This window comes from Phyllostomus discolor, chromosome 5, assembly GCF_004126475.2.
Source record: "Phyllostomus discolor isolate MPI-MPIP mPhyDis1 chromosome 5, mPhyDis1.pri.v3, whole genome shotgun sequence".
NCBI lineage: Eukaryota > Metazoa > Chordata > Mammalia > Chiroptera > Phyllostomidae > Phyllostomus > Phyllostomus discolor.
This window is the reverse complement of record NC_040907.2, coordinates 65,631,313-65,643,621: the sequence shown is the minus strand read 5'-3', so window position 1 is coordinate 65,643,621 and position 12,309 is coordinate 65,631,313. Positions and strand designations below refer to the sequence as shown.

The 12,309-nt window shown below is 36.5% G+C and overlaps 1 protein-coding gene across 3 annotated transcripts in view; it reads right to left on the bottom strand.

Annotated features, from left to right (window-relative positions):
- SH3GLB1 (SH3 domain containing GRB2 like, endophilin B1) overlaps nt 1-11,916 on the bottom strand; it is a 35,649-nt gene extending 23,733 nt beyond the window's left edge. Inside the window, exons 1-2 of one of the 3 annotated variants that reach the window (XM_028511730.2) lie at nt 11,556-11,916; nt 1,988-2,129 (exon numbers count right to left, since the gene is read on the bottom strand). In XM_028511730.2, coding sequence (XP_028367531.1) covers nt 1,988-2,129; nt 11,556-11,627 — 214 coding nt within the window. In that variant the 5' untranslated portion in view covers nt 11,628-11,916. The remainder of the gene's footprint in view (nt 1-1,987; nt 2,130-11,555) is intronic. The other 2 variants (XM_028511733.2, XM_028511735.2) reach the window with 2 other exon arrangements.
- Between the last annotated feature and the right edge of the window lie 393 nt (nt 11,917-12,309).

Genomic DNA, 12,309 nt, shown 5'->3' with positions numbered 1-12,309 from the left:
GGATACCTTCTGGATAGACCTCGTAAATTAAAATTATAATCCAAAAAGAAGTTAAATATGTCCCTTTAAGCATCTTATATAATTCCTCCATAAGTATTAAGTATAAGTTTTTACACAGTGCACTGAAATTTCAAAGATGAACTGAACCAATAGAGAAACACTTGAGGAGCTGGCAAAAGTTTTAATTATAAAAACATAACAGGCTGTTGGAACAATGCCTGCTTTTGTGGCAATGGTGCAGCATCAGAAGAGTTTTTAAGCAGGAATTTAAAAACCATTAACTTAGTTAAAACCAAAGTGTCAGTTCAAAACTAATCATTTAAAAGGTGTTGCCTAAATTTCAGAATTTCCTTTTCTGACTGAGAGTAATGCTTAGCTTTGCTGCTTTCTATCTATTTGGTCAAAAGTATAAATCTCATGTTGATTTCATTCAGTTAGTAAGACTTTGGTATATTTTAAATACATGTTTCATTTCAGTAAGTCTTAAATATATGTAGGCAATTCTGCTCCAATTCAACACATATTTCTGAAAAACCCTACATTCTGAAAAATCATATACTAAAAATGACAGGGCTTACAGGAAAAGAGTTGGGTTTGAAAACACAAAATCTAAGTAATTTTGTAACCAGAGCACAAACAAAAAACAGAATTCTGTTACTACTTCCAACATAAAACACTAATATAACATGGTATTTATAAACCATTGTAACTTCTTTATAATGACATCATTTCCTTTTACCAGTGGTGTATGAATTTATTTGCCAATCTGGAAAGCATATTTTAGAACAGACTATACATGTGAGGAACTCTGGACAGAGCAAAGAATAAGAGGAAAACTGTCTATTATTATTTTTTTAGGTTCTATGGTATATAATTTAAATAGCCTTAAATGAATAACAAATACCACATGGTATCCAAAGACTAGGCCTCACTCAAAGTGTAAAAGGCTTAGTTAAGAAGTCACTGCAGTTTAAATAAACCGGCACAGAATTACTAACAGTGTAGTGCTTGAGTTTTATGTAATAGCAACAAAACTGTAATTTTAAGTTAGTATCTAAAAGTAAGTGCCATGGTTTATGGCACTTACACCATGGGCACAATAACACTGAGGAAAAGGGGAAGGAAAGCATGCAATATTTATTTTGTCCTTCAGTTTTGATATGTGAAGCCCATAGTGAAAAGACTGGGTGTAGATACACTTGGTTCTAGCAAGTTCCTGTTTAATTAGCTATACTACATTGGACAAAATGCTAACTTGTGAGTTTCAATTAATAAACAATTATTGTGCACCTGATTTGCAATATTATTTAGTTGGGTGTTCTGGAAAACCTTGGAGTCGTCAGAAAATCAATTGGAATAATTTATGTAAAAACATAAAAATTAACACAAATATGCCCTGGCTAGTGTGGCTCAGTGGGTTGAGTGCTGGCCTGTGAAGCAAAGGGTTGCCAGTTTGATTCCCAGTCAGGACACATGTCTGGGTGCGGGCCAGGTGTCCCCAGTAGAGGTCGTGTGAGAGGCAACCACATAGTGATGTTTCTTTCCCTCTTTCTCCCTCCCTTCCTCTCTCTCTAAAAATAAATACAATCTTAAAAAAGAAAATAATTGGTAACTATTTAACTTTCTATAATTTTCCCCTTAATTATTTAGGGATAATTCTCCCTTAGATGAAAAAGATTAATTAATTTATTTTCACAGTGTTTTATAAGTCTTAAAATTTAAAGTCACTGTTTGAAATTGGGTTTGACAGAAGATTCTACAAACTCCTGAAAAATGGTATTTGTCAATTTGTTTGCGGATACACAAAGAAGGGTTTATCACCTTCTTCTTCACCAAGTCATGTAAAAAATAACCATAAACCTCAAAGCCACAAACCAAAAAAGTGTTTTCTAATAGCAATGAAAACTTTTTCCAACATTAAAAAAACTAACAGTATCTTTTAATAGGATTAGTCAATAAAGTAGGTAAAAGATAAAATGTTTCTTACTTGGATTTGGCTGCAATAACACTTCAGTTTGTTTCAGTATTTTTTCTGTCCATATTTTGGTACATTCAGCTTTGCTAAGGAGGTTCTCTAAGTGAGCATCCAATTCTGTCTTCTCTGCCTGGCCAAGCTTTTCTTCTGTGAACTGTTATTGATTATTAAAAAAAAAAATTAACCTCAAATACATTTTACGAACTTGTATCAATAATTAAAAAGAAACTCAAATCCAAACAATCCCAACCATATAAACAACTGTTTGTAAACCACTGCATATGAATGCCACTTTTTTGCCCCCACAGTAATTTTATCCTTATATCTACCTTTTTTGTAGCACTTATTATGATCCTATCTTACAGTGAACACATATCCTTAGTTCCGCTAAAATATATGGTATGAATTCTATTGAAAATCTAGCACACTGTCTGGTATATAAAGTACACAAATATTTCTGACTTATAAAGTTAGGGTAGCATAGTAGTAACCAGTAAGAGCTTTGAGTCACTTGGATCTGAATTCATATCCTGGTGGCAATGCTGTGACCCAAGTAAGCTTTCAAATACTTTTTTCTTAGGTATCCTCTATCATTAAAGAGAGACTATATATATATATATATGAGTATAGACTATACATATATATATATATATATATATCTCATAGTGCTTTGAGAATGAATTAAAAGTATGTATGTAAATCACTTTGTTCAGTGCCTGGTAATTATTATGTTGAATTTAAAAAGGGCTGTTTATGTTTAATGTGGCTTTGTATTATTGGCACTTTAATCACACCTGGTTAGATAGGCTTTTTATGAGATGTTCTGGGCAACTATCATTTAAGTTATTTCTCAGGACATGTTCCAGTACTTGATTTACAGACTAACTTTTAGAATATATCCTTACCATACTATAAAGACAACTTTTAAAGATCATAAAATGTAGTTAAAAGTACTCAGTGTACATCACCTTGCACTACTTTTTGAGGAAAGGCAGCAGTGCCCATAAAGTAACAAAAGAAGCAAAAAGATTTCCATGTAGACTTTATGGAGACTTCTAGATAATTTTAAGATAATCACATCTTCTAGATAATCACATCTAGAAGTGATGGCTCAGGCTGCTTATTACCTATATATTTTTTCTAGAATATGTGGATTTTCCCCTGCATAACATAGGTAGACCATGACTAGCATTAATTCTTTGCTCACTACTCATGACTCACTTCTGGCTAACAGAACATAACATTCACTTTGTTTTTCTTCCCCTTCTCATTTCTTAAGATATCTTCTGCTGCTCCACTTTTCTGAGTTTTATGTTTCTCCCAGCATCCTTGTTTTTGGTCTAAGACTTTCAACTGATTATCACAGCACTTTTAGCTGAAAGGTCCCCTAGAATGCTATTTATAGATTTCTGCTTATAACCCCTACCAAAGGTCTTGCTCAGGGGCTAGAAATAACAGCTTTACTAGTTTTGTAGTCTTAGGTCTTTTTGAGACTGGCCTGTAGCCAGCCCTGATCCAAAGGGTGGGACTGAGAAAAGCAGTTCCAAAGCTATTCCATAAGTGCACAAACTTGCAGTATACTGTAACTGAGGACAGGAGAGGAACTGGGCAAAAGATCAAACCCCAATCCCAAGGACATCTGGATAACTATGCAATCTCATTCTTAAAAAAGAACTCTAATCTTCTCTGTAGATCCCTGAGATTCTAAGCAATACACTGCTTACAGAGGCATAAATTATAATTTTCTGTGTTCAAAGTCTACCTCCAATGGTTAAACACATTATCTTCCTGATAAAGCAACCAATAGGCAGAAAAAAAAGGCAAAATACACAGGACATTGTCTATAAAGGATGATCTTACCAGTAGAGCAAAATTCTTCACTTAGTACCTCAATGAGCAAGTACATCTATTTGTTCATTGTGTTCATTTCTTCAACAAGTAATATCTTTATTAAGCACCCACATATGTACTAAGCACTATTCTAAGCACATGGGTTTCAGCAGCCAAAAAAACAGACAAGGTTTCTGCTCTTACGAAGCTTACATTTTAATGGGGAAGACAGAAAATAAACAGGTAAATAAATACTTTGATAATAAGGATACAGAGGTAAAAAGAAGGTAGAAAGAGGACCAACATAGGTGTTTCTTGAGTGAGTTACTGAATGATTAATTGCTTGAATTAATGAATTCAAGTGTAGTTCAGGAAGGAAGAATTCTTTCTGCAGGGAGAGGGAAGAGCAAGCGAATCAGAAGGCCTCAAAGGCAGAGTGATATGCACACTGGGCCTGGAAGAGGGTGCCAGAGTTTGAGCATTACCAGATGTGAGTGGTAAGAAAAACAGCCTCTCTGAGCAGGTAACAACTAACCTGAGATGGAATACAATATGAGCTATTGAAAGATCCAAGGGAAGAGTACTCTCTGATGATTTGTCTTCCAGTTGCATTTCTAGAGTATCATTAGCACCACCTTTATACATACAAAATATTTTCTTGGTAAGAGTTCTTAATTTATACTAAATAACCAAGAACAGATTAATACAACAATAAGTAGATCCATAATTTAAAAATCAGTATTTATGAGGTCAGTCTTTGTGCAAGGCACTCTGCTAAAAACTAGAAGACATGGTCTCTGTTATAGAAGAGCTAAATGGGAAATATTATCCAAACAGTATAAATCTGCAGACTTATTTTTTCAGTTCATAAAATCATGTTAAAACTTTAATAGATGTTTCTAGAAACACAGTGGAATTAAACAAAGGGGCTAGAAATTACTAAAAAAAATTAAAAATTACTAAAGGGGCTGAAATTACTAAAATTACATTATTAATAATTTTTATTAATAATGACATAGGAAATAGTCATTAAGTGTATCTGATATTGGTTAGGTTTCAGAGCAAGTTTCTAAGTTTCTTCCCAATAATAGTCCAAGAACTGACCATTAGAAAGTTGATTATGTGGAAAGCAAAACATTTAAGAAAAATTTTATCCTTACCTGAGGACATTTTTTTCATTGCCTTTTTACAAAGAGAGGAAAGGAAACAGAGAGAGAGAGAGAGAGAGAAACACACATACATTGATGTGGAGAGAAATACTGATTGGTTGTCTTCTTGTGTGCTCCCTGACCAAGGACCAGGGATGGAACCTGCAAACTGCGTATGTCCCGGACAGGGAATTGAACCCTCAACCTCTAAGTCTAGGGGACAACACTCCAACCAACTGAGCCATATCGGGCTAGGGCTGGAAAACAAAACATTTCAATCTTCAGGTCAAAGACCTGTTTGCTTAATTATTTAATATTTCTTTGTGATTATCATGACACTACCTTACAGGTTTGTTTCATTAAACACACATTTTTTTTGGTGTGAAAGTGTAATAGAGCAAAGGTGAGTATTCGCAACAAGTCATTTATGTGTATGAGCCTGAGCAAGAAACAAAGAAAATATGTAAATTGATTTACAAAGTAAGATTTTATAAACATAGTGAGTAGGTTTTTTACTATTTTAATTCACAAAGGAGAAAAACAAAAACAAAAACAACATAAGGAATGCTTAAGCAATGAGTAAAACAGAACTTGATTACAAAAACTGTAAAATAGCCGTTCTGTAGAGAAGTCCACATGAGCAATGTATTTAACTACCAGTAAAAAATTCTATCTGATGTTTATTTGCATTTTTTAACTAACTACATCTGTTTCATATTTCAGTACATTATATATGGTCATTTTATCCTCTAATTTGTTTTACAGTTCTTTTTCTCAGTAAGATCATTTACAAGACCTTTTTTATACATCTGTATTATTACCAATGTCAGAGCTTATTATGGTATTAGAATATGCCATACTCTAGGCAGTGCATTTATATCAAACACTCAAAAAATCATTACTTAGGTAGGAATCATAATTCAGTGATAAAGAAGCTGAGGATTGAAACTGTTTAACATTTTGCCCAAGTTGTCAATTTTGAGATTTGATCTCACATCTGTTTGAATCACAGTCTTATATGATACTACCTGTACAGTAAATACTTGCTGTCCAAAAATTATTACTTTCTCTCACCATTATCCAAGCATATTCTATGCTTCCTTGCCCCTGTGTAGGAAGCAGTCTATGTCTGCTTTCTACATGATTATCAATAATCATCAAATTATGGGTAACCTTAATCCTATGTAGAATAAACAAAGAAAAAAGGGGTGGAGGGAGACATACGCACATTGCTAATGTTATATATTTAAATTGAAATTATAAATTTTTATTACTTAAATGTGTTTTGTAAAGGCTTAATAATTCCCATGATTTTATCACTGTGGGGCTTAAGAATTTTTCCCACTGTTAATCAGAAGGTAGGACATATTAAGATAACAAAATAGTACAATATTTAATAGATACATCTTTCTCTAAAACATTTCTAAGAATGCATCTAATGCATAAAATGATGAGCTATATCAAATGTATCAAAGAGGTTTAGATTGTTAATATAAATACTTATGGAGAATATAGTATGTATTTTCTTCTACTGTACATGAGAGGTATAATTAACATACAACATGGTTCTAAAGACAAACAAAATTATAATACTGGCACCCTTTTCAGAAGATGAAAAATCTATTTCTTCCTTAAAAAAAAAAAACAAACAAAAACAAAAACCCTGTTCTTCCTTTTTGGATAAAATCCAAACACTTTGAATTTTATCCTTAAAAATTTTAGTTTCCAACATCTTTCAGTCCAAAATTATTACTGACTTTGTAGTCTTTTGATGTTAGTAGTTGTTAATTAGAAACTATAGTTGATTTTAAGCATGTATTTTAATGAATGTGTCATTCAATTAGAAATTTTTAATTGTAAAGAAACTTTTAGTTTTAAATGTACCATTTAATTAGAAACTTTTTTGTAATATTTCATTAATACAATAAAATGACATGAGAACAGAAAGTTTAATCCTTTAGCTATACATAATGAGTAAATGTATGGACCTTGAATGTGGCATTTATTATTTATTAGACTTTGAGAGACATGATGAAGTTATTTGCAGTTTAAATTCTATAAAGAAAATGGAATTTCAGAAGGGCTTGAGAGAAAGTATTTGGGCAAGTTGAAATTCCATCCAAATAGCACCTGACAGGAGCTAGTTAAGGGTGGCATCATATTCATCTTTACATCTACAGCTTAGATGCACAATTAATACTTGCTAAATTAAGTGGGAGATCAAAGACTAAATTTTATAGACTATCCCTGCCTCAGAAAATAGCTGGCAGTCATTAAGTTCATAGTGTAACTTTAGTAGTCAGTTCAAGGGAAAGGTTAGAAAATTAAATTAAACCTCCTCCCTAAGCAATTTAGTTTGAGAGGTTTTTTTTAAGTATACACTCTTATTTTAAAGACAGTGAGCAAAGTTTTGCTTCAATATCAATTCTGAATTTACAATGTTCCCACTTGAAATATTAAACCAAGCAAGAGAAGAGTAATTTACAAAATGGATATTTACTATAAAGAGTAAAGTACTTAATTATTACAAATTGGGACTAGATTATTACGTTTTTGAGGGCAACAACTAGGTCTCATTTATCTTTGAATTCGTCAGTGCCAAGCACCTAAGGATGTACTTAATAAGTCGAATTTAACAGTTGCATATTTTACACTGGCATTAATCAACTTCAAGGTTAGCAGATATAATTTATGGTTACTACCTTGCTTGGCAAAAATGATATAAAAATTAAAAAGAACCATGTTGGATGTTGTAAGAAGGGAATAAGAAAGATGCATAGTCAGTTCTTTAGACATACAATCTTATCAAAGATGTGAAAGCCATCTTTGGACAGAGTAACAGACTTCTAGATCTCCAAGGAACCTCACATAATAGTTCATTAGGAGAAAAATGCCACATATGGAATGGATAAATGAGTCAGGATTTCACACCAAGCGCGTGTGGTCTGAGGTGGACTTGAAGTTATATTTTAAGAGCAAGAATGACAATACAGAATGGCAGCAAAGGGCATTCAAGACGAGTTTACCTTATGAACAAAAGACTAGAGTTAGAAAAGTACAAGATATTTTTGAAATTAAGTAATAGCCTGATAGGATTATATATGAGTGAGAGAAAAGACAAGGCAAGAAGGGAGTATTTAATGCTCAGCTAAGGACTGAAAAGACAGATTCCATGAACTAATAAGTGGCTTTCAAGACACTAATAAACAATTGATCAAAGATAAATAACCTGATGTTTTTGTATTCTACTGTTTTGAGAGAGTTAAGAACAACAAAACCACCCAAATGTACTGTTAAGGAATGAACATGTATATTCATTTATACATTTTACCATAACATACTTTTTTAAAGTATCAAGCCACATAAATTTTACAGGGATTTGGATAGACTGATGAAATCCATATATATGCTTTAATAGTTTGATTTTACTTTTAAAAAAACATGTTCAAGTTTTGATTTAAAAAGTTTTAAAGTAAAATGAAAAAACAAAAAACAAAAACCAAGTATGGCAGCTGGTCAACCAGAAATGGCTTATTCCTTAAGGTATAAATGTGAATGCTGAATTCCATTCCTACTGTTCTTATTACTTATAATGGGTAATTGGCAGAGATACCTTTTACTCTATTCTTAGCATGAAACTTGGCACTTTGGCACCATACTGATGTCAACTCAATTTAGAGTAGGAATTCAGTTACTGACTAAATACTGGGGGGAGGGGGGAGAAAAGTGTTTTGTTGAAAATTACTACACAGTATTTCAAATTTCACATGTTACAAATTTGGAACCATCTTTTTTCTTATATATTTTATTTTTAAAAATTATTGTAGAAAATGTCAAACATATACAAAATAATAATAGTTTACTGAAATCTCATGAACCCATAACCCAGCTTCAAACTATCAACATTCTGTCAATGTCGTTTTAACTACCTCCCTTTTTTCTTCTGAAATTATTTTAAGGCAATTTTCAGACATGATATAGTTTATACACATATACTTCAGAATGTATCTCTAACAGGTAGAAACTTAAAGACACATTAAATGAGCCTGCTCCTCCTGAAATAAATGGCTCAAGACAAAACACTGGAATCATCCTTGACTTATTCATTTTTCTCTCATAACTCAAAGCCAATCTAACAAGCAATGCTGAATCAATTCTGCACTTCGCCTGTTATTGCTCTTAAGTCATATTACCTTGTACTTTTGCCTGTCCTATGTACACAGCTCCTTAACTGGTCTCCCTAGTATCTTATGCAACCTCAGTTTTTGCACTTGCTTCCTATGACTAAAACATTTTTCCTTCAAAAAAACTGTAAACTGTCACTTCCTTGAGCCCCCTTCGAATCTGATCCTATTAGAGAGGCTTGCTCTGCCCATCACTCCTATACAACATGGCAACAACCACTGCTTCTGCCATTAACCTACCTGTGCTGGCCTTTTTCTCCATCACTACCTGATGGATTTACTAGTCTGTCCTCTTCTACTAGATTGTAAGCTCCAGGAGATGTTTTCTGGATTTTATTCATTGCTTTATCATCAGTGTTCAAAATAAGTAACAGGCAGTCATGGAGTACACACTTTTAAGTATTTAAGACAGAAAATTATTTGATAGCTAACAGATTAGATCAGAATTTTAAAACTCATAAAGAATTTGAAATAGTAATTAAAATTCATCTGGAAAGTAGTATATCTTTTGAGAGTTTTGATAAATTTTTTAAATTGAGTCTACTGACAATTTAAATCAAATTCTAGTATGTGTCATATTTAAGCAGTGTGGATTATGTACCTAAAAATATATCTAATTGTATTTAAGTGACTGGCATTATATAGTGTCAAGTCTGCATTTAGCATCTAGAATCACAGGGAATCAGCACTGAAACAATAACCAAAGTCTCTGTCTCTCTTCAGTCAACATTAAGTGTCACAAATCAAAATTCACTTCAGATCCTCACTCACTCATTCTTCTTGCACCTTGTCTTTGAACTATTAGAAATTGGCTAATTTAAATTTAAAATTATTTTAACTACAAGGCTCAATGACTTTATAATATACCTTGTATTTTAGTGGAGGAGAGGGAGAAGAGGATTAAGGCAGCTAGCTTATTATTCACCATGCAGATTTTGGAACTTGGAAATAAAGACCTAGAAAGAATTTCCCATCTCCTAAGCATTATTTACCTAAGTGTTACTGAAATGCTCAGGTTGTACTACATGATCTTTAAGCCCTCTCTAGACTGTAACAGTCTTTTATTCTATATATCCTAAACCTGCAATGCTTATCCACGAAGAGAGAAGCAGCTTGTAATAAGTAGCAGGTCAGACAGCACTTGCTGTTTACTAGCCATGCAAGTTAAGCAAGTTACTCACCTCTCTGAAGCTGCTTCCTCATATATAAAGGAGGTTAATAACATCTATCTGGCAGTATTACAGAAAGGACTGGAGATAAATCTGTCAAATTTCTAGCAAAATGTTTTGACATATTTTCTTCATTAATATAGGTAGCTATTACCTTGTTCTAGTTCCACCACTTTTTTGCCAAGAATACTGTAATGTAAGATAGACTCTGCCAATAAAACCAGAATAAAGTAGTAAAGCAATACAACTGCTTTACATTTCAGTATCAATTTCGTATGCATATTAGAAAAAGTTTTGTTTTCTTTACAAAAGAATCATGTTGTTGTTACTGTGCCTATGTCATTAACTTAAACACCAGATTGTTTATAATTCATGTGGTGAAATTTACATCTGTTCATAGATTTAACCGAGTTGGCAATAATGTGGGTGATGATTGTAGAAAACCGTCCAAGTTCTCTAGTTCTGACACTTCCTTGATTGAGAAGCCCCACGAGATAGTTAACTTTTTCCCTTAAAAGTGTATCTGAAACATCCCACAGTGACTATAGGCATTACGTGAATCTCCCCCCTCTCTCTCCTTGCCCTACAGCCTGTACTTCCCATTTTGAGAATGTGTGGGAACCCCCGACCTCCAGGTTGCCCGTGGCCTTAGCAAACTCTGGATGCCAACTGGCGATCTCCATTTCTCCCGCGGACGGCCAAGCCCAAGGACCGTCCTTTCCGGGAGACAGAGAGGCTGGAAGGAACTGGGCAGGCAGCTCTTTGGGTTGAGGGGCAGGAAAAGAAAACTTCCTTCGAAGACTGCGGGAGGGTGAGAGAGGAAAGGGTGGGGGTGGTGCCAGAATTGTGTGTCGCTCAGTTACCCAGCGGAACTCTCAAGGCCTCCGCCCGCCCCGGGAGGGAGGTCACCCGAGCACCGGCGTCCTGGGGTCAGAAAGGCGGGCGGGGCTCTGTGCCTCGCTCCAGACCCGAATCAGGTGTCCTCCAGGGTCGGGAGGAAGCTCCGGACCCCGTCTCCTCCCCGCCACACTTCCCGGGTGACAGTGGTCGGGTAGGAGGAGTACAAAAAACGGCCGCCGGGCCCAGAGGGTCCCCAGGTCGCGCCCATCACCCGGGCCTTCGGCCACTGCAGGCCTGCCGTGCCGTCGGCGAGGCCGGGAACGGAGGACGCCGCCGCCTCGGGCTGCGCGCTCCTGCATTCCCTCCTTGGCCCTTTGGGGCGCCGTCACCCCGTCCTCCACCGCAGTACCTGCACGGCACGACTGAGGAAAGTGCCCGCGTCGGCCGCCAACTTCTTCACGTTGAAGTCCATAATGTTCATCCTGGGCGGCAGCCGGGCGGAGCTGCCGGCTGACCTAGCGGGGAGGCGGAGGCGCCAGGGCCGGGTTGTGGCGCCGGGCGGGACAGGCGGGGGCAGACGTGGTAGGTGGAGGGAGGCGGCGCCAGCCCCGCTGCCGCAGCTGTTGTTTCCGTCAATGGGGAGAGAGGGTGGGGCGAGGGAAGAGAACCAGCGCCTCTCAGCGGGCCACGCGACCGAGCGGCCACCGTCGAAACGCGGGGCCTATCTCGGCTGGTGTGCGCCCGCTAACGTGGGCGTTGGCCACCGAGGGCGAGCAGAAAACACAGGGAATGACGTTCTGGCCTGGGTCGGTGTCCTGCCGGGAGGAAGCGAGCGCCGCCGCGGGGCGGAGCCTTGAAGGAGGTTATCGCGGGAACAGCGACCCCTTCAGGATCGTCGAGGCAAAGCCGTGGGGCGCTGTGCGAGCTCGGTCGGATCCGCCCGAAGGAAGGTCGCGTTTGCTGCGAGGAGCGCGCAGCGACCCTGCACATTTGTAGTTAAGTCCCTGAGAATTAAGAGCAGAGACAACTCAAACCCCCCTTTTTGTTTGGATTAAAAAATAGAGATATTGGAGCATAGAACTGCAATATTTGTGAAATTATAATGAACAGCTCCCTGTCATCTTGTAGAAACCACGCCCGCTGATCTCTGACGCCTGGAAGGT